The following is a 27,932-nucleotide window of genomic DNA, read 5'->3' as shown; positions in this document are numbered from 1 at the left end:
TAACACCCTTTGCCTTTAATGCCTTTATAGTTTATTTAATGTAAATATTTATCTTATTCTCATCTTTCTTGAGAAACTGTAAATTCATGGCTTGGGGTTGATTATACAGAGCATTTTATGAAAGGCCATCTATCTACACATTCAAAACCTGAAAAAGAAATTCCTTTTGGCAGGGGAAAAGGTCAGGTCAAATTGGTGACTATTATATTCATCTATACATCCATGTATTATTATTTTTTAGCAGCAATAGGGGAGCAGATTGGCACTATAATGTTTATTTTCTGATTTCCCAGTCTAGTTCCCTGTATAACTTTGGGATTTTCAGTGATCACCCATCCAAATTTTAAACAGGTCTGACTCCTACTTACCTCATACCTGGCTTTCTTAAGAAAGTAGCAATTTCTTTTTATTTAATCAAAGGAATCCCTATGCATGCAGAAATAGTGCAGATTTCTAAATTATATTATTAAAAGCTTCAGAATATCTAGAAGATGTTGTAAGCAATTCAACTTATCAGTTGAATTCAAATAAAAGAAAAACATGTTTGGGGAATATATATTAATATATTTCAGCCTGCAATAGTTAAATGGGAGAGTAGAATATTGCAGATTTTGGGAAGGGGCAGAAATAAAAGAGCTGTGTTGTGATATTTTCTAAGTGGTTCTCATTTATAGTACATAACTCACTGCTTAAAACTGATTGTCCCAAGATGCCGTATGCACCACAGGAGCGGCTGGGTGGTATTCTAAGGAGGCATACTCCAAGTACAGGGTGAGCATTGGTTTTAGCATGGGTTCCTTTTTCCCCACTTTGGAAACACTCATGGTCAAGGTTAGTACTGCATTTGACAATCCCTGATTAAGACTGTTACTAGACAATGCCTTCTGATCTCTCTAGGAATTAACTGCCACCATCCTCTTCAATTAAAAGACTGAGGCTAAGTGAGATGGAATGACTCAAAGCCACAGAGATCTTCTCAGATTTACAGTCACCACCACCCCCCAATTTATGCTACAGGTGACTTACAGAACTTCCACCGTACCTGTCTGGAATAGCACCCCAGTTGAGGATGTAAAGTTTGCTGGTACGGGATCCGTGCCCTTTGCTGATACAAACTCTGTTCCGAATGAATAAGAGAAAAACCAATTTATAATGTGCAATGGTCTGAAATTCCTAATCAAAATGCAGTATAATAAACAAAGGAGTAAATAAAGAAGAAACCATTAAGTTGATTCTTCAAACCTTAGAACAAACCAATTCAATCAAACCAAAAATAATGTAGGCTGCAATCCTAGGAACTGTAGAATAGTTTAGAATCCCCCCTCCAAATTCACAGAGAGGTAGCATTCCAACATCAAAAAGCAAATCTGAAGCTAAATAATAATAATAATAATAATAATAATAATAATAATAATAATAATAATAATAATAATAATAATAATAATAATAATAATAATAATAATTTAATTTTTATAATCCCTCCCCCACCACAATTCTCTAAAATCAGTTTTCCAACTATTGGAAAATGATTGAAGGGAAAAAGAGGCAGAACATGAGTTCAATGGGGCGTCATAAACAATTCTAACCTTCAGCCTCATCTTCAGTCTGGGGGAATTTAGACAAGCCCTTGAGCTGTTATAAATCATTTCCTTCCCATTGCTGACAATCTGAGGGTTTTTTTATTAAAAGAATACCTAGATGAGGAGGGGGAGCATTTTTCACTACAGGGCTTTAGAAATCTATGAGATTTTCTTTCATTTTGACATGAATTTAAAATACAGGCAACCACAACTATGGTAACAAAAACAATTTACAGACAGCAATATAATAAAATTACCCACAGAAGTAAGAACAGTGGTACTTTCTGCAATGAAGAATAAAATAATATGACTTTGTATAAAAAGAGTAGCATTGTAAGAAAGAAAGGACATATCTAATCATTTTGTCTTCATGCCCTACATAAGTAAACTAACAATTCCAAAAATTAACTCACTGTCAGTAGTCTGCTGTGGTAACAATTAAAAATCGCTCGGGTCAATGAATCAAAAGTTGATTTGTGAAAAAAAAAATTCTATCATGGGAGCAGACACTATGGCCTCTAAGTATTGGGAATGTGAAATCCCTGCAAGAAGTAGATTTATAACATCAAAACAAAACAAAAATATTCTGTCACTCTGTTCTCATCATAGGGAGGACATTTCCCATAGTGAGGTGCAAGTCAAGATATCTTCATGTCGACTTGACTCCTCATCCCTTCACAGACAAGATAAGCAGTTTTTTAGACAACATAAAAGTGATTTATTATTGCTTGCTTTTGCTGTGCTTTGATTTCTTGGAATTTCCTGGAGGATACTTGAACCTTCCTAGCTTTTGATACCAGGTGCAGTTGGCCAGATGCTGGCTTTAACCTATAAAGTAATGCTCAATCTCATACCTTGGTACCTTCAGGACCCTTTGCCTTCTCCAATTGTATTTTACCTATTAGCAGTGTTTTTCCCAGAAGAAACTGAACTAATTCCTGTGTCCTATTCCTGGCAAATGCAGGCAGGGGATGCTGCAGCCAGGAAGTTTCTTCACAATGGTCCTGGAATGTCTCTCATCCTTAACATAAGCAGTATTCTACTGGACTGGATGCCTGGCCTATCTGGTATGATAGTGTGTTCTCACAGCAGCCAAGCAAGTGCATAAGGAAGAACATTTCTGGGAAATTTGCAGGGGTGCTTGAATATTTCCAAGGCTGATGGTGTGGCAGAAAATTGGGATTGCTTTTGATTCCCAACAGCCTGAATTATGATCACCCTAGTCTTGTGTCCATCTTCAATATTCCTCCTTTGGAAGTCTTTAGGGTTGCAGCTCTTTAATATCTGAATCAGCCAGCTGCAATTGGGAAGACTGAAGTGGGATCCAGATTTAAATTAGCCCATCCTTAATGAAATCTTATCTAAGAATAGTAATTAAGCAGCTCTTTAACCCCTGGCCAGGTCTCCCAGAAGCAGAAGATTGTATCCATGATAATTGCAATTATATTTTTTATTTTTTTATTTATTTTGTCAAACACAACAATATATAAGTAATGCTTATATAAGTATAAGCATGAAATAACCACACAAAATGAATACAACCAAAGGGAACATTAGGACAGGAACGGTAGGCACGCTGGTACTCTTATGCACACCCCTTACCTACCTCTTAGGAATGGGGTGAGGTTAACAGTAGACAGCCTTCAATCAAAGTTTTGGGGATTTTGGGATGAGACCACAGAATCAGGTAGTGTATTCCAGGCATTAACAACTCTGTTACTGAAGTCATATTTTCTACAATCAAGATTGGAGTGGTTCACTTTAAGTTTGAATCTATTGTGTATTGTTGTGGTTGAAGCTGAAGTAGTCTTCGACAGGAAGGACATTGTAGCAGATGATTTTATGAGTTATGCTCAGGTCATGCCGAAGGCAGTGTAGTTCTACATTTTCTAAATCCAGAATTTCAAGTCTGGTGGCATAAGGTATTTTGTTGCGATCAGAGGAGTAGAGGACTCTTCTTATAAAATATTTCTGGACACGCTCAATTGTATTAACGTCCAAAATGCAGTGTGGGTTCCAGACAGATGAGGTGTAATCGAGAATTGGTCTAGCAAATGTTTTGTATGCTCTGGTTAGCAGTGTAATCTTTCCGGAGAAGAAGCTACACAAGATTAGGTTTACAATTCTTAAAGCCTTTTTGGCAATGTAGTTGCAGTGGGCTTTGGCACTTAGATCATTTGATATGAGTACTCCAAGGTCCTTGACAGAGTGAGGGTCATCTACAAGGCAATGTCCATCAAGCATAATAATAATAATAATAATAATAATAATAATAATAATAATAATAATAATAATAATAATAATAATAATAATAATAATAATAATAATAATAATAATAATAATAATAATAATAATAATAATTATTATTATTATTATTATTATTATTGTGTGTGTGTGTGTGTGTGTGTGTGTGTGTGTGTGTTATATACCGCCCTTCTCCCAAAGGGCTCAGGGCGGTGCACAGCCAAAATAAAATACACAAACTACACATACAATACTAAGAACAACCCTTAAAAAAACTTATTCGAATGGCCACATTGAAATAAAATATCTCCCTATAAAATTTACAGAAATTTAAAACCCATAAAATAATATTAAAATTTTAAAAATTCAAGCCAGTCCAGCAAGACGGAATAAATAAGTTTTAAGTTCGCGGCAAAAGGTCCTGAGGTCAGGTAATTGTTGAAGTCCAGGGGGAAGTTCGTTCTACAGGGTAGGAGCTCCCACAGAGAAGGCCCTCCCCCTGGGGGCCGCCAGTCGACATTGCTTGGCTGACGGCATCCTAAGGAATCCCTCTCTGTGAGAGTGCACCGGTCGTTGGGAGATAGACGATGGCAGTAGACGGTCCCGTAAGTATCCCGGTCCTAAGCCATGGAGCGCTTTAAAGGTAGTAACCAACACCTTGAAGCACACCCGGAAGACAATAAGCACCAGTGCAGTCTGCGCAGGATAGGTGTTACATGGGAGCTCCGAACTGCTCCCTCAATAACCCGCGCAGCCGCATTCTGGACTAACTGGAGTCTCCGGGTGCTCTTCAAGGGAAGCCCCATGTAGAGAGCATTGCAATAATCCAAACAAGAGGTAACGAGAGCATGAGTGACCTTGCATAGGGCATCCCGGTCCAGGAAGGGACGCAACTGGCGGATCAGGCGCACCTGATAAAAAGGTCTCCTGGAGACGGTCGTCAAATGGTCTTCAAAAGACAACCGCCCATCCAGGAGCACGCCCAAGTTGTGCACCCTTTCCATCGGGGCCAATGACTCGCCCCCAGCAGACAGCCGCAACTGCAGCTGACTGTACCGGGGTGCCGGCATCCACAGCCACTCAGTCTTGGAGGGATTAAGCTTGAGCCTGTTCCTCTCCATCCAGACCTGTACGGCTTCCAAACACCAGGACAGTACTTCGATAGCTTCGTTGGGGTGGCCTGGGGTGGAAAAGTACAGCTGCGTGTCATCAGCGTACCCCAAAACCACTGATGATCTCACCCAGCGGCTTCATATAGATGTTGAACAGGAGGGGCGAGAGAATCGATCCCTGCGGCACCCCACACATGAGGCGCCTCGGAGTCGATCTCTGCCACCCTGTCAACACCGTCTGCGTCCGGTCAGAGAGGTAGGAGGAGAACCACTGATAAACGGTGCCTCCCATTCCCAAACCCTCCAACCGGCACAGCAGGATACCATGGTCGATGGTATCGAAAGCCGCTGAGAGGTCTAATAGGACCAGGGCAGAGGCCCTCCAGAGATCAGCCACCAACGCGACCAAAGCCATCTCCGTACTGTATCCGGGCCGAAAGCCGGACTGCTTGTATTTAGTGTTCTCTATTCTTTTTTCTAATGTGTAAGACAGAGCATTTATTGGTTGAGATTTGGAGTTGCCAAATTTTTGACCATTCCGACACAAAGTCAAGGTCTTTTTGAAGGGTAACCGCATTGTTGGTAGTGTTAAATAGTTTAACATCATCGGCAAAGAGAACACAATTACTTATAATATGGTCACAGAAGTCGTTAATGAATAATATGAAGAGTGTTGGTCCTAGAATGCTGCCTTGGGGACACCGCTATTAACAGGAGCAGGATTTGATAGGGCACTGCCTATTTTGACCACTTGTTGCCTGTTTGACAGGAACACAGTTATCCGATTATGGAGGGGTCCGGAGATGCTGTAGGATATTAGTTTTAGAAGCAGTTTGTCGTGTACCACTGAATCAGAAGTCTATGTAAATTGCATCTATTGCTTTGCCCTAATCAAGATTTGTAGTCCATATGTTTTTGCAGTGAAGAAGTTGTAGATTACAGGATATTTTTTTTCTGAAACCAAATTGTTTTTTAGAGAATAGGTTGTTTGTTTCTAGGTGGAGGGTGATGGATTGGTTGATGATTGATTCCATTACTTTGCAGGTGACGCAGCATAAAGAGATTGGTCTGTAATTTTCAACTAGGCTGGGGTCTCTTTTTTTGAAGACAGGGATGACCGTGGCTAGTGACCATAGATTGGGAAGGGAGCTGGTCCTGAAAGATTTTTCAAAGATATGCTTAGGGGTTCTGCTATAACAGTGGAAAGCTTTTTTAAGAAGTATGCACATAGACCATCAGGTCCAATAGATAGAGATGGTTTCAGTCTGCGTAGTGTCTTTTCAACATTATCTTCTGTGAAATCTATTTGTGTTAGAGTGTTGTAATCATTATTGGTAGGACTGGGGAATGTTGGGTATGAGCCATTACTCTTAACAAAGAACGAGCCGAAGAATGTATTAAAGAGGTTTGCTTTAACTGTTTCATCATTGCATTCTTTACCGTTAGATCCTTTTAGGGGTGGGATGGATTTCGAGTCTTTAAGTTTGTTGTTTACAAAATTATAGAAAGCACAATTGGATTTTGTGCGCAGAAGATTACCTACATCTTGTTTGATGTCGTAATTGGTGCATTCAATCCTTATTTGGTGGCATAAATTTTTGTAGCAGTTTTTAAAGTTAGCTACATAGCCAGTTTTGGTTTTTTTGCCAGAAGATTATTATTATTATTATTTTGGATTGGAGCTTTTTTATTGATATGGGTAATTTTTCCTGATTTTGGTGGTGGTTTGTGGTATGTAGAGTTTAATGACTCTATTAACTTCAAGTAGGAAAATGCTATAGTGGTCTTCAGCAGTGATACAGTTAGAGAATAGAATTTGCCAGTCAAGAGATGAGAGGTCAGTATCTATAAGATCCTAGTTGGCTTTTTTGAAGTTGTAGTTTGGTATCTCATTATTATGGAGATTTTTATAAGGGCGTATATTGAGACAAAAGTCTATCATGCTGTGGTCACTGTTGGAAAAGGGTTCCTTTATTTGTAGTCCATAAATTGAGTTTGAGTTGTTGCAGAAGATGAGGTTAAGGCAGTTGTTGAGTCTAGTGTTGTTAGTTACTAGTTAATCAAGATCTAGATTTGTAACGGCATTGTACAGGGTTGTATGGATGAGTTCAGTTGTACATTTGTTTGTTTTCCAATTAATAAGAGATAGGTTGAGGTCACCCAGGAAGATGAGAGGATAAGGACAAGAGGCAGCCCATGTTAGTACTGTAGTTAACTTGTTCGCATGTGTGATGTCATAGTCGGGGGCTCTGTAGCATAGTAAGAAGCGAAGTGTGATGTTAAAGGACAGTTCGCAGACGATAGTTTCTGGAAGAGCGAGTTTATGTGCAACTTGAATATTTTTTAGATTTAGTGACTTTTTGTAAAAGATAGCTACTCCACCTCCCCTGCGGGTTTCGTGATCTGACCGGAAAACATGATATTCTCTTTTTGAGATGATGGAGTCAGGGAGGGATGAGTTCAGCCATGTTTCACAGACAAATATAATGTCGAATGTACCAGTATTTAATAAGAGGAGAAATTCAGGCATTTTATTTACAATGCTTCTTGCATTTATCTGTTTGCATTTAAGTTCAGTAGTGGTTGGTATAAAGGAAATAAGAGGCGTGCATACCTAGTTTTAGATGATGGCTGGTTGAAAGTTCTGTATGACGGATGGTTGGATGTTTTTGGTGATGGAGGGTTGATTAAAAAAAAGGATTAATATCATGAGTACTAATGTTACTACCCTGTTTCCCCCCAAAATAAGACATCTCCTGATAATAAGCCCAATTGAGCTTTTGAGCCCATGGCAATAAGGCCAAGCACTTATTTCAGGGTTCAAAAAAATATAAGACAGGGTCTTATTTTCAGGGAAACACTCTATAACTTAGTGCACAGTAATTTGTAACCTATTGAAGGTATGTAAGAAATCATACAACCTTCTTTTGTCGAAGGTCCATTTCCATTTCCTTCCTAAAACAAAGGTTTTAGATTGTAACTAAATTAAGCTATTCTCTTGCAAAAGGCAGCATATGCTGTACACTGATGACATCATCATCATCTCTAAGTACCACCCAAGAATGGCATAAAACAAAGTTCAGTTTTTTATTTGCTCACATAAAAAAACCAGCATTTTGCCAAACTAAACTTATGCTAGTCTCTCACTAGTGGATATACCCTGTGACAGTGGGGTTCAATTTTTTTTACTACCGGTTCTATGGGCGTGGCTTGGTGGACGTAGAAGGGGAAGGATACTGTAAAATCTCCATTCCTTCCCCACTCCTAGGGAAGGTTATTGCAAAATCCCCATTTCCTCTCAATCAGCTGGGACTCGGGAGGCAGAGAATAGAGGTGGTATTTACTGGTTCTCCAAACTACTCAGAATTTCTGCTACCGGTTCTCCAGAACTGGTCGGAACCTGCTGAATAGCAACCCTGCCCTGTGAGTAGCTATCCTAACTCTCTTGCACTGTCTCTGCTCCACACCCAAGCTGTGCTACCTCTTGTCTTGCCTGCTTCCTTGGAATGTGTTTTGTCCTTCCTGGGAAACTACTGTTTCACTTTTGTCCATCACACTGCCTTCTCCTCCATAGGCAGCATCCCTCACAGTAAGCCATTAATCAAAGCTGACATCAAAATACCATAAACCAGTCTGTCTAGTCCTGAAATATCAGCTAATTCCACAGATCTAACCCTATGCCATTGCCAGTTTTATGACATCTTGCCAGTTATCTACCCTTCCAATTTATTTATTTATGAATGAAATTTATCTGACTGCCTAAAACCAGCTGAATTCTAGGCAACTCATGGAATGTACATAATAAAAGCAGGACACAAAATCAAAAACATTAACCAAAATATAGAATTATAGAATTATAAAAACTATAATTAGAGAATTAGAGAAGTTTGTCTTGTTTTTTTTTTTTTTTTTTTTTTTATATAAAAAGTTTTTATTGGTCAAAAAAGATTTATGCAAATACATATCAGGTATGGTAAATTTTCATTTTTCTTATACATGATAAGAATTTTACTCAAGATTTTAAACACATACAACAGCCATATGGCAAGCAGGTGATATGAAGTAGCTAAGTTTCAATCTTACATACACAATAAGGAAGGGCCAAGAATAATCAGAATATCATACGAAAGAGAATAAGGAAAACCAACACAATACCAAATATCTTTGTCACTTCCTAGTTTTGGATCTCAGAACTCTGGGCTCAGCCTGACCCAATTCCAGGGCCGCAACAGCGGCAGCCGCCTCCGCCCCATGGTCTATAACCTCCCCTTCTTCAATTCCTGGGTCATCTAAATCCAGGAGGGCTTTGTGTTCCTCCACGTAGGCCGCAGCCTCCGCAATTGTACTAATTTTTTTCGTAATGCCCTCCCGGAAAATCATCAATCCCTCTGGCATCAGCCATCTGAAGCCCACTCCCTTCTGGTACAATTTGCTTGATAAAAGTAATATTTCTTTCTCATTTCACGTACCTGTCTGGGAATCTGCCTCAGAATGGCTATCTCCTGCCCCTATAAGTCAGTGCCCCACTCCTATGTTTTCTAAGAATTTCATCTCTCGTCTCTCTTTTCACAAATTTGACATGAACCTCTCTAGGAACTGCATGCGTGCGTGCATATTGTGAATTAACTCTATAAACTCGATCCACATCCCAATTCATAAAATCAACACCTCTCCCAAGAAATTCTCCCAACAGTTTAGTCACAACATCTCTCAAGTCTTCTTGGTCCACTTCTTCCAAATTTTGAAACCTAAGGAAATAAGACATTTTATCCATCTGTAGTCCAAGCACAGCATTGCTTGTCGTCTCCCTCTTTTCTGCACTGCCGCATCTCACCCTCCAGACCTTCCACTTTCTGCTTATTTTCTGCTGAGACTTGTTGAGTATCCTTTAAATCCTTTTGGATAGTCACAATTTCTGCTCTTATTTCATCCAGTTTCTTGTCCATATTAGATAACTTTTCCAGAATTCTCCATTTCTCCAGCAGTTGGTCTCTGACCTTTGCCATTTAAAAAAATTTTCAAAATCCTCAGGCAAGCACAGTATCCTTATAATTTCCTCCGGATCCACCAGGGGCACTCACAGGAGCAACGAGTCCAGAGTACAGTTAATCAACCAGGAAGTCAAGGGAAGTGATGTCATCAAGATTCTCATAGTGAAGGCGGAAGCTGGACGCCACCATTGTTCCCCAGAGGAGGGGCCTCAAACCCTCCCTCCTAAATTTCTCCATCACCTCTTCTCTCCAGAGCTCCACAAAACCGTAATCTTGTTATTTTAAGTTCTCCTCTCTCCAAAGTGATTCGTACTCCTTCCAGTCGCAGGGGAGAAAAAACCCCCCCGCACTCCGGAATACTCCACTCACATTTGCCGATATTCCCTTCCCTTCTTCATTCCTCAATTCTTCTCTGTTCCCTGTTCACCACCAGGCTGCTGCAATTATAAATCCAAAGCCCCGGTGTCACCGGGCACAGCGGCCCAGGCGACGACCAAAGTAATGGCCGCGGCCTGTAGCCTCCGAACCCCGCCGAGCCTAGGACGCGCCAGCATCGGTCCCCCCAGTCCTGTATATCGGCTGGGAGACCCCTGGCGAGCCGTCCGTGCGGCAGGTGTCCTTTTCGGAACACCTGGCCCCTAAGGGCCTCGGCGGCGGCCGGATTCGGACACTGGAGGCAGGAGAAGCCTTCCAGACGTCCGTTGCCACCGGACACCGGAAGTCGTCCTCGAGAAGTTTGTCTTGTTATATACAATTTATTCCCACTGTTCTTCCATGCTTTCACCTATTTCAGGAAGGCCAGGAGTATAAAAGCCATCCATGCTTCAAGGGACAAGCTGTTTTAGAGAAAGGGTTACATATGGCTTATCTTTCTACTGAAAAAAATCCTTAATTTTCTTGTGCTTCTAGAATGCCAATAATGTGTATCCTTGTATCCTCTTCCAGCTCAGAAGAGACAGATTTATCGGTACCTTAGAAATTACTCCACAATAAGCATATGTGCCACTATTACCTGATACTGAGGGAAACTTGAGTGATTGGGAAAAACAGGTGGTGGAGGGTAGTTCAAACTCAGCCACATTGGTTGCTTCAATGAGGTAGTAGTTGAAGTTGTTGGAAATCGTGGGGTAAACACGTTCCCACTGTATTTAAGGTTGTTCTTATCGATAACTGTTGAAGTTGCTGTGAAAGATAAAAGATAGAATCATATCCGGGAATGCCAGATTCTTTTATTTTTTTTCTAAATTGTATACAGCAATGTAATTTCAATGCAGACATATTATGAAAATTACATAACAACTGTTTCATCTTATATCAATCTCCTTAGGAAAAAGCGTCCATGAAATGCTATGGAATTTACTCCCAGGAGATTACACACAGGCTTGCAAACTAAATATGCCCTTTCCTCCAGTTTGCATGATTCCTGCAGTCTTGAACTGTCCCTCCATGCTTCCCACAGCAAACTTCAAGTTTGATCACCTCCTCCATACTCAAACAGACCAACAGAAGACCAGTTGCTACCTGCATCTGAACTGTGGAACGTAAGGCGGAACAAAAGCACAAAGCACACCCTACGCTTCTGGTTCCCATTAAAATGCCGGCAAGATCATTATGCCCAAATCCAAAGAAGCCAGTATCTTGATCTATCTCTGGGAGGTGTGAGTGCTACTAAAGTGTCATGGTCAATTAGTTCTGGAAATGTAGCTTTCTTTCCTGGAGTAGGTGTGAATTTGATCTTTTCTTATCAGACTCACTTTCCTTGATCTGGCTCTAAATGCTATCAAACTAAACCCTCAATTTGCATGAACCAGTCCTAATTCATTATATAATATTCCTGTTATGATGATGACCTCCCTTTAATTACAAAGTCTCCCATTGTGGATAACCAACATAGCCACGGACAGGAATATCTGTTCTGATACAAGCCAAATTTTTTTAAAGAAATGTTCTGTTGTAGAACAAACCTTTTATTTCCAAATTAACATTTAGGTCCCACATACTTTCCTAGAAAATTAAAATGCTACACAGCCAAAATCTTACCTTTATCCGAAAGAGGATCCATCTATTCCAATGAACAAACAGTCCATTGAGATGGTAGGACTAAAAAGCATCTTGGAGTGACAGAAAAAAATCGTCTTTGGGTAAATAAGATGATGGCTGGCATTTTTTGAATAAGTACTTCCCTTGAAGCCATTTTGTCTGATTGCACATGACATGCTCTCAAAATTCTGAATATTCTTACTAGCTGAAATGGTTGTGAATTTCTGTTTTAACTCCTTCATTGTAGATGAAAAAGTTATCTTTGTATTCAACATGCTATCCAGAATACCTAGTAGCCTAAATTCTGGTGAAAGACTACAAATCTCTAGTATAGAAGATAAAATACTTTCTAGCAGGAATAACACATAAGTATCTTTATATGTGAGAAGGTGCAAGGAAATGATTAGAACTGAATGTTTCACATTTCTATGGTTGAACTTTCTTCTATTATCAGGGACCACAACAGTCTTATCAGTAGTTCACTCAGAAACCACAAATAAGAGGCTGAAAAGTTCTTCAGTGTAGAAACTTGGGGGATGAATTAAATTCTAAAGGGGGAGGGGAATCAGTTGCAAAGATTCCTGTAATTTTATTCAATCTTCTTTCAATAGACTATGTTGACTAAACTTTGGAAGTGTATTGCTTTTTGTGACACTATGGTCAAGGCATGTCGATCAATAAGATCTTTTGGGGTATGGAAATATTATAGGATATAAAAAGCATGTAAGGAAGCTAATGTTAGGATTTTATGAACACGTCCAACAGACTAGAATAAAACATCTACTGGAGCTAATAAAGCCAGCCTAGAACTAGGAGAATTAGATCCCCTTTTTAAATATTTAACCAACTAAAGGATCCCATCAGCAAAGGCCCTGAAAACAGATGCTGAAGAACATGAGGTCTGAGAACCCAAAGAATACTTGAAAATGGAATCATTCTTAGGCTGTGAAACTTTCCATCTGTGGAAAGCCATGGAGATGGCCTGAAAGCCATTATAAAAATGGCCTTCAGAAGCCATTATAAAAACAATAAAGGCAGAAACCCCAGGAAAAGGGTCAGCAGTAGGAAGAGAACAAGACTAGGTCCTTCATGACTCAATGGTGTATAAGAAGGAAGAAAATAAAAACAAAGGTAAACTTGCATAATTTTGTTATTATAACATGTCATAATAATATTGGGCAACCTTGAAAGGCTGCTCTTGACTTGCCAAATTCTCACCAGGAAAGTGTAGAAATGGTGGGAGACATCAGCTGGATATGCTGATATGATGGTCCTGGAATGATGACATCATGTTAGCTACAGGGTATGATCTAAATATTAATATGATAGTAGCCATCAAACAACTACAAGTACTGTACTGCAAGATGAGTTAATTTTCAAAGCACTCTTGAAATTTCCACTTAATGAAAAAGGTTAGACTAAAAATAAACAGAACTGACTTCCTGAAATATAAGTAATTTTCTCTGGAAACCATATGTTCAGGGAAAAAAATACCTGAAAGAAGGCAAATCTTGCATGATAGATTAAATACTCTAATTTAAGGAATCACTATTTCCAGATCATCTAAAAAAGAAGAATTCTAAATACACTTCTGTAAGTAGGGAAAACTCCTCACCAGGAAGCTTTACAACATTTTTTTTTTTTTGCATTTATATCCCGCCCTTCTCCAAAGACTCAGGGCGGCTTACACTATGTCAAGCAATATTAAACATTAAACCTTAAAATAAATATTTGGAAATTCTTTCCAAAAGAAGCATCAGAAAAAACAGTAGGTGTATCAAGTTGGTAAAGCTTAATATTCTGATATCCACAACGAACTTGGATTTCTCAAAGAAAATAAAACAATCACTCAGTTGACCAACTTTGTTGTCTAGTTTGGAGAATCAAGTTCAAATTGTTCCTAAAATCTCAATTTTAAATTGTCCCATATGGAATGGACAGGTGGCAGGTCAAGTCTTTCCCTTCCAAATCATGGAATAGAAAAAATTTCTCCTTGGCTTTTGAGTTTTTAATTATTCTTGTAAAATCTCCCCAAATATAAAATGTAGCCAAGGAAAAAAATGGCAAAGTTACATTACTGCGTGTAGTTATTTGAAGAACAAATACATTTGACACCAAGCTGGCAGGAATAGCCAACACTCCAGAAGATAGGCTCAAGTTACAGAAAGATCTTGACAGACCTGAACATTGGGCGCTATCTAACAAAATGAAATTCAACAGTGAAAAAAGTAAGGTTCTACATTTAGGCCAAAAAAACAAAATGCACCGGTACCATATATGTGGTACCTTGCTCAATAGTAGTACCTGTGAGAGGGATCTTGGAGTCCTAGTGGATAACCATTTAGATATGAGCCAGCAGTGTGCAGCAGCTGCTAAAAAAGCCAACACAGTTCTGGGCTGCATAAACAGAGGGATAGAATCAAGATCACATGAAGTGTTAGTACCACTTTATAATGCCTTGGTAAGGCCACACTTGGAATATTGCATCCAGTTTTGGTCGCCACAATGTAAAAAAGATGTTGAGACTCTAGAAAGAGTGCAGAGAAGAGCAACAAAGATGATTAGGGGACTGGAGGCTAAAACATATGAAGAACGGTTGCAGGAACTGGGTATGTCTAGTTTAATAAAAAGAAGGACTAGGGGAGACATGATAGCTGTGTTCCAATATCTCAGGGGTTGCCACAAAGAAGAGGGAGTCGGGCTGTTCTCCAAAGCACCTGAGGGTAGAACAAGAAGCAATGGGTGGAAACTGATCAAAGAAAGAAGCAACTTAGAACTAAGGAGTAATTTCCTGACAGTTAGAACAACTTGCCTGCAGAAGTTGTGAATGCTTCAACACTGGAAATTTTTAAGAAAATGTTGGATAACCATCTGACTGAGATGGTGTAGGGTTTCCTGCCTGGGCAGGGGGTTGGACTAGAAGGCCTCCAAGGTCCCTTCCAACTCTGTTGTTCTGGAAAACCAGTTCTGGAAAAGACTTATGTTATATAAATTCTTTTTTTTTAAAGCCCTCATGATCTTTCAAGAGATGTCATTCAAAAAGTTCTTGGCCAGGCTCTGAAATTCTATGAAAATAAAAATTACATGAGCTATGCCTGTGGAGATATAGTATCATTTACATAGCTATAAGCAGGACTCTACTGTATGCTAGAGATTGTTTTTCCAAACAACTTCTACAATGGATCAATACTATCCATTTTTTAAATAGGAGACACTTTTGTTCCTGGGTTGAAAAAAGTAAACAGTATCAAGTACCAAACTGCACCTCTTGTGCTAAGGCTATAACAACAACAACAACAACAACAACAACAAAAGGTGGGAAAATTTCTCTGCCATCTTTGTTCAAACATCTTGCTTTCTCTTATTTCTGAGGGGAACAGTCTGTGTTCTCTAAATACATTCTTTCTTGGAAGTTGCTTTTAATCTTCCAGCAGATGGATTGCTTGCTGGAAGACAAAAATATTCCCAAACTATGGAATACTTTAATTAAATTTTATGGCCTGAGGAGATGGCTGAAGAATCGCCCAAAAGGAGACATTTTGGGGAGCCGATTAGGGGTATAAAATGCCCAGCAAAAGGAGGACATGTCCTCTTTCTTTTCCTCATGTCCTCCATCCAGAAGGCATAGTCTTAAAATCATATATTGTCCGGGTTTTGGAGTGTCTTGGGAATGTCTTCAAATGTACAATCCCCAGTTCTGTAGACCACATAACATAGTATATATTTCTAAGGTGAAATTTGAAAAGTACATTATCAGTTATTCTATATTATCACTGGCATGTGTTCTTGAAAAGAAACATTTTCAGAAGATTTTATTCTGTGTAGTTTTAATGTTTTAATTATTTTTTTATTTGTTTTATTACTGGTAAGCTACCCAGAGTAACCGTGTAGGGGAAAAGGGTGGCCTAAAAATTTAATTAATGAATACATAAAATTAAAAACAGTTTGTGAGAAAGGTATTGCAACTGAAAATCCAGTTTTTCTAATATGGGAAAACAAATAATTTCATATGCACAGAAGCCTAAAAACATTGCTTTGTAATTTTTTACTGTCATTTTTTTTTGGTCAGAGACACCAGGAATGTGTATCAGTTAGCATGTCTTCCTTTCCAATTATCCATATCCTTATTTGGCTGTACAGATAAAGTGGTAATTCAACCGCCCTTTAGTAGATTGTTCAGCAGGGCAAAAATTCGGTTTAGAGATTTGATTCAAAAGGTGTTTTTTTGTTTTGTTTTTTTGGCTTATCAGGCTGATTTTCCAAACTGGATTTGACGAGATAAGTGTCCACAGAGAGGAGTGTCACAGATATCAAGATGGCAATCATAACAATGTGGTTGAAACCCCTAAGCCTATTTGTTTATATATTTAGAAAATTTACATGGCCGCCCAACTCAGAGCGACTCCAGGTGGTTTGCAGAAATAAGGGCATGTTAGACAATGATTGCGGTGGCTTATGGTAGAGTAGAAGCCACTGTGGACTTTTTGCAAGTGAAATACAATAATGGATTGTTAACAGAGAGGTTTGAAGTTTAATTTTGCTGTAGGTTTTACCTATGTTTATATACATATACACAAACACACATATATATTCTCATTTTTCCTATTACCTATCTTTGGATACTTTGTTGCCTGTATCTTACGATTTATATTGTTTTATTTACTATCCTAGTATGATTTGTGTTGATTGCTTAGTTTCCTATGACTATCACTAAGTGTTGTATCTTATGATTTATGATGAGTGTATTTTTACAATGATTATTATCATGATTTATCATTTATTGCTTGTATGTACACTGAGAGCTTATGCACCGGAGACAAATTTCTTGTGTGTCCAATCACACTTGGCAAGAATTCTATATTACACAGCTGTCCAGTCAACTGGGTTGGGTAAACAGTGTTGTAGAAATTTATAAGTATCCAACTAGGGGGAAAAAATTATGTTGTATGGTTTTTTAATGCACATTTTTTTCTGTGTAATCTTGTCTATTCTTTTTTTGCCTTTGTATTTTTTCTTTTTCCTTTTTTTTTATATCTGTATTTCAAACTGTTTTAAATAAAAATAAGAATTTATACCAAAAAAAGAGAGAGAGCAATAAAGTGCATCTTTTATATGTACCATAACCTGAATTTAAAAGGGGCGGGGCTTCAATTGCATTGCTATGGCTGCCATCTTGAAGTCTGCCACCTCCTCCATGCAAGACCCCTGAAGTGAATCATCACATTGAAGGGAAGCCTTCAATTTGATCATTAATCTGCATTCAATGAATGTTAGCAGTTGGAGTTGAGCTGCATTATTTCTTCTGCTTATCAGTCCTCCCAATGCTGAGGGACAGTATTGAGAGAAATGAAAATTAATACATTCAGTACCACCTTCAGTGATGGGTAGCTGCTTTCTGGCGGTTAAGGCACTCAGTATTTTTAACTGGCAATTACAATTTGAGGACTCCTACATGCCAAATTTGATTCCTCTGCATAAGAGAATTTAGTAGTCCCCACACTGGTGACTTCAAGAAAAAAAAGAAGAAAAGAGATGAAATCTCAGCGGTGGTGGATTTGCCTTACGTGCTTCTCCTATTTTAGCCTTCCATAATTAACATTAACACCAGGCCATTTAGTGGGAAGACTTTTGCAATAAGCATTCCTGCCTGTCTCCAGTAGTTCAAGTCTCTGAATGAGGAGGATGACCAATCTCCAAGACTTAATTCCAAGCAAAAACCCCTAGAAAACAAGTCAAATAATGAGGTAAGGAGGGATGGGAAAGAAGACAAACTCAAATACCAAATAGGAGACATAGGAAGCATACCCAGAGTCAGACATAAAGACCTCAAGTGCCTATACACAAATGCACAAAATTTGGGGAACAAACAGGGTGAACTTGAACTATCAGCACATGACCGTAGATACAACATAGTTTTATCTATGAAACTTGCAGAACTTGATGGGAAGAAACCAGTGGCGAAATTCAAAAATTTTCCCTTCCGGTTCTGTGGGCGTGGCTTGGTGGACATTGCTTGGTGGTCATGTGACTGGGTGGGCATGGCTTGGTGGCCATGTGACCAGGAAAACCAACTATCACACTTTACACAAAAATAACACAAAAGCTACACAACTGACTCACACACAGTGCAAAAGCAGCTGGACTTCACACAAAATGGCCCCTTCAACAAGCAGGAACCTCACAGAGAGCTCAAAAACAAACTATCACACTTTGCACAAAAATACCAGTTTGGGCAATAGGTAGTAAAAAAAATGCTTAAAAAGTAAAAAAAAAACAAAAAATGTTCCAACCATTGCACAGTGCATCAGAACTTTTTTTTACTTTTTAAAGCATTTTTTTACTACCGGTTAGGGCGAACCAATAGCATTTTCACTACCGGTTCCAGTGAACCACCCTGAACCGATAGCATTTCACACCTGGATGAAACCCATGATTGGAACATACTGATAGAAGGATACAAACTGTTTAAAAAAACCAGACCCTATAAAAGAGGAGGTGGAGTTGCACTATATGTAAAAGATCACTACAGAAATGCATGAAACCAAAGATGAAAATCTCCTAGAATGCATATGGGTTAATATAAAAGAAAAAATGAATGGTATTGCCATACTACAGGCCACCCAACGAAGCAGAAAAAAATAGATGTACTTTTTGCCATCTATTTTATATGTAGGAAATATATGTAGGAAACACACTACAATAGTAATTGGGGAGTTCAATTACCCTGACATCAATTGGCAGGCTAATTCCGCAGAAATCGAATAGGTTCCTGACCAACCTAGCTGACAACTTTGTTGTTCAAAAGGAACTAGAGGGACAGCCATACTAGATTTAATTCTTACAAACAGAAGAGAAGATGTGTAAGAGGGAGTTGAAACCACAGGACCCTTGGGTGAGAGTGACCATGTCATATTAGAATTCAACTTAACACAAACACAAGCAATAGTGAACATAATGATACCAGAGTCCTAGATTTTAAAAGAGATGAGAACTTGGGAAAGATTCCTTGGATGAAAATCCTAAAGGGGAAAACAACTGAAAAAGCTTTGAAAACTCTGAAAAATATCATCATAAAAGCCCAGACCAGCACAATACCACTGAAAAAGAAAAACAAGAAATCCAAGAAGAAACTAGCATGGCTGCACAAAGATCTCTCTGACAAATTGAAAGACAAAAAGCACAAGTACAAAAAATGGAAAAAAGGATACATAACTAAGGCAGAATATCAGCAGATAGCCAAAATACAAGGTCCTTTCCAACACTGTTAATCTGTTATCTGTTAAGTTCCAAGATGGCTGCTCTATTGTCCTAGGCCGAACTTAAACACCTTGGTTAAATTCACATTAAAGCTCATGGATTGCCCTTATCTGGACAATATGCTAAATTAGGTTGGTTGCAAACCTTGCAGCAGCATTTATACAACAGCTGAACGTAAATATTTTGAACTTTCATTTGTTTTTATCTTGTTTTAGTAATTTATTGATTAGTTCACTAACAAAGTTAAGTATTTTTGTAAAGGCAACCTCTCTTAAAGAAAGTTGTGTGCCAAGTTTGCGTTCAGACCAGAGCACAATTTGCAAGGCTTGTGGTGTGGGAACCCATAAAATCTTTCATTTTAATTCTAAAAGTAGGTTACAGGTATGCACTGGATTTATTATTATGAGGGAAAATGGATAAGCATAGTTGGAGGGAAAGAGAAATGTTCAAATGTTCTCTGGGTACTTGCCCTCTTCCAGTCACTGGAAGTGAACTCTCAGCTACCTCCAAAAATAAAGTTAAAATACAAACTATTGAGAGAAATTAGAAATTTTTATGCTTCTTGACGTTAATGTAGTAAAGTAAAAGTTTTTTCCTATGAGAAAGAAATATTTTGAGAAATTGTAAGGTGGGTTTGAGCCCAACATTAAATTTTATGTTTTCTAGGTCTGTTCTTATTTAATTTAATATTAGTTAGTCCAGAGCTCTTACCATGATTTTGACAGAGTCCATCAGCAACAAGTTCAGGTTCAGTTTTTGAGCAGATCTTGGCAAACACTGGGAGTTGCTTCTTTTGACCTGATCCTTGATTTTCTGTTATTGTCATAATTGCGGGTGGCCTTGTGATACTGTCTTTGTGGGGCACAGATCCAAAAACATTGTTTTGCAATAGATCCTTGATGAGCTTGGTTTCTTCAGTCACCAACTTAGTGTCCAGAGTTTTGGTAGCCTCAACGCGTTTGAGTGGGAGCTGAGCCAAGAGCTTGGCAATTTGAGTGTTGGAAGCCATTGTATTGTTTCCACTTTCTGTGCTTTTGTTATTCTTATGGATTAATTTTGCAGGGAGTAAAATGCCTGTGACAGTAGACTTGGTGGACAACTGGACATCACAAATCGACTTCAACTTCACATCTCTTTTATTTCCAGTGAGTGCCCTATAGACATTTTCCATTGTATCCTTTTCATCTGAAGCCTGGTCCCCATCAGAAAGCATGAGTAGCTGCTTGATATTTGGGGCCTTAACTGAAGCAACGGGGGGCACTTTCTCATCTTCAGATCTTTGCATTTCTATCTCTGTTGCATTCTCTTGGGTAAGGCTCAAATATTCTTGCTCAACCAGCTGAGATATTTCATCTTTGCAAATGCTAGTTTCCAAAGATCTATGCGAAAGAGAAAGAACACATTTATATAGAATTGATTTATTAAGCGCTTCCACCTCATCTTTCCACTGTGTGAACTCAGTTGCTAATTCAATTTAAACAATGCAACATACCAATAAATAAATAAATGACATGTTACAAATTAGATAAGGGAATGGCTGTAGCTCGATAGCAAAGTACACAGCTTTCATGCAAAAACTATCAGATCTTAGCCTAGGGAATTTCCAGATGCTGCTGGGGATAGCATCTTCTAAGAAATGAGTGAAGACCATTGTTGGGTGGACAAATGGTCAGATTTGATATAAAGCAGCTTCCCACAATTTAAAAAAATAAAGATAAAAACAGAAATAATAATAATAATAATAATAATAATAATAATAATAATAATAATAATAATAATAATAATAATAATAATAATATCAGAGTTGGAAGGGACCTTGGAGGTCTTCTAGTCCAACCCCCTGCCCAGGCAGGAAACCCTACACCATTTCAGACAAATGGCTATCCAACATTTTCTTAAAAATTTCCAGTGTTGGAGAAATGAAACAAAGAACACACTACCAGAACAACAACGCAAATCTCTTTTGAGAATTGACTTTGCTGAGCAATAGTATTACAGTAGCATTCTGTACAGAAGCCCCAAAACAAAATTGTTGTTTTGACATACAGGTAAAAAAAAGTTAGTATCACCTGTTGCTGGAGTATCCTTGAAGTCACTCATGGAGGATCTTTTCACACAGCACATTTAAGTTGGTTTCTGAATGAACAGGGTTTGCCCAGTCTATTGTGTTGCAAAATAAAACACCTTTATGTATTTATCAGGTGTTTGAACTACCCATCTCCCTCAGTTCATGCTGAACATGCTCAGCTTAACACCAAAAAGCCTGTTAGCCAAGATTATAAGCAACTCGGTTGAGCACAGCATGTAAGCGATGAGATTTGTAACTGATCTTCTTAAGAGTGTTTTCTTAAAAGAACCCAGTCAAATTGTCAGCTGGCTAAATTAATAAAATAATTCCGTCAGAGTGGTAGGAAATGGTATCTGTGTGAGCAATGGAATTACTCTGCATTATCTCTCTTTTTCCTTGCGCTCTGGATCATAAGATCCTGTTATATATTCAATACATTTTCCTCTGAGTAAAATCACCTTTTAGTTAAGGTGATTTCATGGACACATCCATAAATTTTTCTAAGATCACAAGAAAACCTATTGATTTTCATCTTCCCAATCTTTTCTGGAATCCTAGGATTGTTTGTCTTCAATGTTGTCTGCATCCCTGGAACATTCTGGAATTCTCCCATCTAAGTACTTACCAGAATAATCCTCCTTAGCTTTCTCCAACAACTATGGTTGCCTAGGTACTGCCTCCCAGCTGGGCATTTCCCCCTCTTAATTCATGTTTAAAAAAATTAAAGTTTGATGGAAATCTTGAGAGAGGCTGGGAGCTACTGAAAATTTGCATGGGTAAAAAAGGCTTCTTGTTGCAAAGATTAAATTTCAGCTGATTAGAAATCGAGTTAAATGATGTGGCCTGGAGACAGGACTAAATGCTTTATTTTACATATTCATTCTGTGTTTGCTGATGACTTCTGAATGGGTACTTAATGTCTCATACAGAAACAGTTGGGACAATATCCTGGAGTCCAAAAATGAATATGAAGAACTTAAAGAATTTGGAATTCCATAACTAAGAAGGAAAGCAGAACACAAACTTTCTGAATCCTCAAAAATTATAAATTGAGGTGTGTTTTTTTCCCCAAAATTTATATTGTGTAAGGAGAAATTATTCAATAATTGTTCAAGGAAAGCACCTCCTCAGCAGTGGCAATATTACAGTTAGTCAAAAACATTCACTTCCATCTTCACTCTGCCTCTGAGATTTAATACAAATGTGAGAAGCCAAAGAGGCTGCAGATAACTGGACAAAATATTGTTCCATGAAAGATAAGACATTCATAATCCTACTTTGCAACCAATTAAGTGAGAAGCTTATCAATTTCTCTGAAATGGTCTTTGAAATGAGAAAACTAGTTTCACTTTCATTAAAATTAAATAAGACTTAGTAAAAAAAAGGGGGGGGGATGTTTCTGTCTACTACTTTGGATATGACCGGAGGAATAAGAGAAATAATTGTTGAATTACATTGAAATACAGTAAATCTTGTAGAAAGAAGAGGAATTTCTGTTGAAACATAGTTCCAAGCCATCATCACCAGTACTTTGACATCATCTGGGGTTTCTAATCATTTCTTGTACCTGGCTAACATAGATAGGGGGAGAAAGATGGGAGCACCTGGAAATTATTCCAGGGCTGCAGGCTAGAAGTTGAAAAATTATCCTGGAAGTAGGCAGTTGTCAACTATTGCTGTTAAGAACATTGCTTGGATATGTCCATAAAGCCACCAGCGGTCAAACTCAAGTTCAAGATGCCTTTACTGTATCTTAACTTTTTTTTATTTGTATTTGTATTTATTTGTCAAGCTTGTATTTTATGACAGATACAAGTGTAAACATAATTATAAATACATGAAAAGGATACGAATAAAAGAAAACATTAGGACAGGGATGGCAGGCATGCTGGTATGCTTATGCACGCCCCTTACAGACCTCTTAGGAATGCAGTGAGGTCTCCAGTAGACAGTCTAAAATTCTTCTAAATTACTTGAAACAATTCAAGCATGCTTTGTAGTCACCAAAAATCAGAGTCCATCCCCACTAGACTTTTCACCTAAACCAGTGGTAGTCAACCTGGTCCCTACCGCCCACTAGTGGGCGTTCCAGCTTTCATGGTGGGCGGTAGGGGTTTTGTCCGATACTGAAGCACTTTCCTTTTTTTTTTTTAATTTAATTGACTTTTTAAAAAATTTTCATAGCATTATTTAAAAACATTTTCATTAGGTTTTCATAAAATTGTATTCCCTGCGCATAAGTTTAGTTCACGTTACATAAGTGAAAATAAATGGCGCTATAGTGCGACCGCAAACAAAAGAGCCTCATCCCAGAATAGCTCGCGCATCTCCCCACCACCACACCACCCAGCTGTAACAGACAAGCAGAGTTCCCCCCCCCCCCCGCACAAACCCAATCCACGATGCACAAGAGGCATGCGCAGACGACAATACACAGCACATTACTGTGGAACCAGTGGGCGGTTAATTTTTTTTACTACTAACAGAGATACAATAGTGGGCGGTAGGTATAAAAAGGTTGACTACCCCTGAATTAAAGGATAAACAGCCATAATTTATCTTCATTTGCTACCTTGATTGCTAACTCTAGAAGTTGAACTGATACCTTCTGGACAAATTTTCTGTTGGAGTTAAGTGGTGAAGGATTTTCATTTTTAAAAATTTGTTTCCCTGAATTTACTTTACTGTAAATTCGAGTTATTACTTGGGCATATATCAAACACAGGCAGTACAGCTCAGATTACATCCAGAAAGTGGAGCCATTGGAGAATAAAACCAAGTGAATTGCTCTAGCAGATGAACTGAGCCAAACACAACAGAAAAGGGCTAACCAAGTGTTCATGGTCAGTAATTAATCTTTTAGTTGTAAGCATTTTGAGAAACCTGGAAGTTTTAGTAAGGATTTATAGAATGCTACCATCTGGCAACACAAACAAGTACTTGCCCCAAAATGCCAATCCAGCTTGATCATACGCTGTCAATTGCCATTACCAGCAGAATTTTTGTTAAAATTTTACTTATTTTATTATAAGCTCTGAAGACAGAACAGCTGGTATTATAGCACCCATTGCATAAGTACTTATCTATATATATAAATATCATGCCAGATTTCTTAGTAAACTGCATATTACTTCATTATCTCTAATTATGGCACCACTATGTCATTAAAGCAGCCTTTATTAGTTTGTAAATTGAACAGATTTTCTGTTCATTTTCATTCAAATAACTCTACAAACTGAGACAAGCAAATTGTTCTGTTATTTTTCCATATTTTATAAAGTGTACACATTGGAATACATGCCTTATCATTAAAAGAAAAAAAAGTTCTGCTTCATCCCTAAATTACCACAGTTGCTCTTAACTAACCCAGATACTTCTTTTATCTCTAGATCTAAAGTCTATAACCAGGTTAATTGCTGACATGGTGCTTAACTTCAGATACCTAGGTTGGCTATTCCCTTACCTTTTGTAGAGAGAGGCCTATAAACAAATCATGCATAGGTGCAAAACTTTTATCTCTCAGCCAGGACCCAAAGTTCATTTTGTCTTGATTATTATATGTCAACCTAAGTAGCCTTCTCCTCTTTTACAGGTTACTGTTTTATGAAAGGTATATATATGATATCTTCATTTTCACTAAAACACAGTGTGCTGATGTCAAGACAACACAGTAGTGAATTTTTCATGGGGAGAGAGCAACACAGGTGAGTGACTCCATATTCCTTGCAATGTTTGACTGTTTGTTTTTATTAGGAGCAATGACATTATATTCTGTTCTTCCTTCATGGAGTTCAAGGTGAATTTCCCTTGCTTTATCATTATAACTGTCTTGTGGATTTTTCCCAAGATGCAAGTTCTTCATCTCAAACTTCTGAGTGTTCCAACTTTGGAAGTGAAACAGATGACAACTATAAAACTTTTCTTATTTTTTGCATGGCAGAATTTTCTTCTTGTAATATTCTCCCCGTGGAGATTGATCCTGATAACTTGCATGTTATGTTTATAATTATTTTGCAGACCAAATCATTTGAATTAAGTGTTTACAGAAGGGACAGGCAGATTGTCCTGGCTGGGAAAGGCAGTTTCTTTGATTTTCTCTGTATGGCCTAAACTAAGTAATGAGGAAAAGATACGATGACATTACATGAATGGGTTATTTTATATATGGTTTGGGGTAATTTATTTATTTATTTATTTATTTATTTTTATTTATTTTGTCACAACAGTATATATAAGCATCATACAAAAAGATTATATAGTATATAAACAAATATATGAGTAAATATTAGGAGGTATAAGCATATATATATATAGGAAGAAGAAAAGAAAAACAATAGGACAGGAATGGTAGGCATGTTTGTGCTCTTATGCACACCCCTTATGGTCCTCTTAGGAATGGGGTGAGGTCAATAGTAGAAAGTTTTTGGTTAAAGTTTTTAGGATTATGGGAAGAGACCACAGAGTCAGGTAAAGTATTCCAAGCACTGATGATTCTGTTACAGAAGTCATATTTTCTGCAATTTAGATTAAAGCGGTTAACGTTGAGTTTAAATCTATTGGTTGCTCTTGTATTATTGCAATTAAAGCTGAAGTAGTCTTTGACAGGAAGGACATTACAATAGATGATTCTATGAGTTAAACTTAGGTCTTGTCGAAGGCAACGGAGATTGGAAGTGTGTTTTTTAAAAAGGCCTGTCAAATAGTTTGCTTGGTGTTCAGGCTTTCCTGCCCCAAATTGGCAGGAAATAATATGTCTATTTTTAGCATTTGTTAACAGATTTTGACAGTGCAATTTCCATCAGCTACAAAAAAAAAAGAGGTTCGGGGGGCAAGTTCAGCCTGGAGGCTGCCCCATGATGCTCTACAGCAGAATCAGAGATGAGTTGGAAAGGTCAGCCAGCAGGTGATGAGAGTTCTAGCTCTGCTTGATATAATAGAAAGTACAAACAAATAGTATTTTGAGTTAAATGGACAAATAGTCCAACTCTGTGTAATGGAAGCATATCTCTTTCTAAAGCTTTTAATAGTTTAAAGCTCTCATGATTTGGGGTTTTTAATTATTTGACCATATTGTAATTGACTCCAGAAATGATTGTTTTGAACTCAGAAGTATAGTTTGTCAACTTTGAAATGGATGGGGCCTGTCACAACCATTTTCTCCATTTCTCAGTTTAACACACTTTGAAGGGAGGAGGGAGTTCTGGAATGTCAGACCAGACATCAACAGCTTACTATCTCGTGGGAACCAATGTCATCCCAACAGGTGCTGGCCAGAGACTGGAAGACATTACCAAGGAGATACCAGAACACCTAACTGGACAAAGTGACCTGTGACAAGGAGGGAGGGAGCTGTCTGTTCTTTAATTATACTCAAAGTACGAGAAATAGCCAGAGCTGGTTTTGCATTTCAAATGTCCCTAAATTATGTACTCAATAAAGCAGTTCTTTGAGAAAGCTGAAAGTCTCAGAGTTGCTGGATTGGTTGGATTCAGGGGTGAAAACTAGCAGGTTCTGACAGGTTCTGGAGAATCGGTAGTGGATATTTTGATCAGTTCAGAGAACCAGTAGTGGATACACAACTACAAATGCCACCTGTGGCTGGCCCCAGAGTGGGGTGGGAATGGAGATTTTGCAATATCCATCCCCTGCCATGCCCATCAAGCCATGACCACCAAGCCACACCATGCCCACCAAGCCATGCCCACAGAACCGATAATAAAAAAAAATCTGGATTTCTCCACTGGTTGTGTTCATTACTTGGAACCTTGACATAGTTATTATTAGGGCTGTGAAAAGCACTCATAACGAGGTATTTTGCAAAGTAATTTCGCATGAGTGAAGATCCATCTCCTTGAACATAAAAGCAGTTGAGGCTTTTGGAAGCAATCTTTGGGAGAGAAGTTGTTGAATATTTGTTTCTAGCTGCCTTTATGAGACATTATTATTGAAGAAACATTCAAGTTTCCTTCTACACAGAGGTTTCCTCCTCCTCTCTGGTCTAAGCAAGTTTCCTTGATGCAATAAGGTAAAGGGGAGATCCACTGTCCCTTTGGGTCAACTTGAATGTTCTTCTTGAAGCTCAAACTCTATGAGATGCAGAACTGATTTTTGCTGGTTGTTATTAAGTGTTGCTTGTTATTGTGGGATATGTTTGACAGATGTAAGGAGGTAAGAAATGACACAGTGGGAGGACACAATCTGACTATAGAATGGCAAGAAGGGCAGGCTGTTGGCTAACTTCCTTTTCATGAAAATTGGACTTTATCCAGAAAAATCTAGATTACAATGAAGAATGATAGATCTTCTAATTTAAAGATCCTGTTTTCAACAAGGAGAATTCTGGGACTTCATCTGTCTCCCAAAATCTAATCCTTGGATGAAAGCGCTAACTTGATATGTAGAATTTAACTATATTTTAACTATATTTTATCTTGATTGGAATTTCTACTTTTATTCTTTTAAAGATATTTATTTGCTGGGATTTTAATGTTTTAATGCTGGAATCTGCCCAGAGTCATTTGCTATGAGATGGGCAGCAAATAAATTCAATAAATAAATAAGTTATCAAGTCCTAGCTAAGAGAATGGGAATCAGCCTTTCTATTCTGTCCATTGACATACTACATGATGCAATGGGAAAA

At 38.1% G+C, this 27,932-nt stretch overlaps 1 protein-coding gene across 1 annotated transcript in view; it reads right to left on the bottom strand.

Annotated features, from left to right (window-relative positions):
• The window catches only part of C10H1orf94 (chromosome 10 C1orf94 homolog), a 52,080-nt gene that overhangs the window by 6,058 nt on the left and 18,090 nt on the right, over positions 1-27,932 (bottom strand). The window contains exons 2-4 of the mRNA XM_058195819.1: positions 19,936-20,603; positions 10,940-11,109; positions 1,043-1,117 (exon numbers count right to left, since the gene is read on the bottom strand). Coding sequence (XP_058051802.1) covers positions 1,043-1,117; positions 10,940-11,109; positions 19,936-20,603 — 913 coding nt within the window. The remainder of the gene's footprint in view (positions 1-1,042; positions 1,118-10,939; positions 11,110-19,935; positions 20,604-27,932) is intronic.

Source organism: Ahaetulla prasina, chromosome 10 (genome assembly GCF_028640845.1).
Source record: "Ahaetulla prasina isolate Xishuangbanna chromosome 10, ASM2864084v1, whole genome shotgun sequence".
Lineage (NCBI taxonomy): Eukaryota > Metazoa > Chordata > Lepidosauria > Squamata > Colubridae > Ahaetulla > Ahaetulla prasina.
The sequence above is the reverse complement of the archived record's forward strand: the minus strand, read 5'-3'. Positions and strand labels throughout refer to the sequence as shown.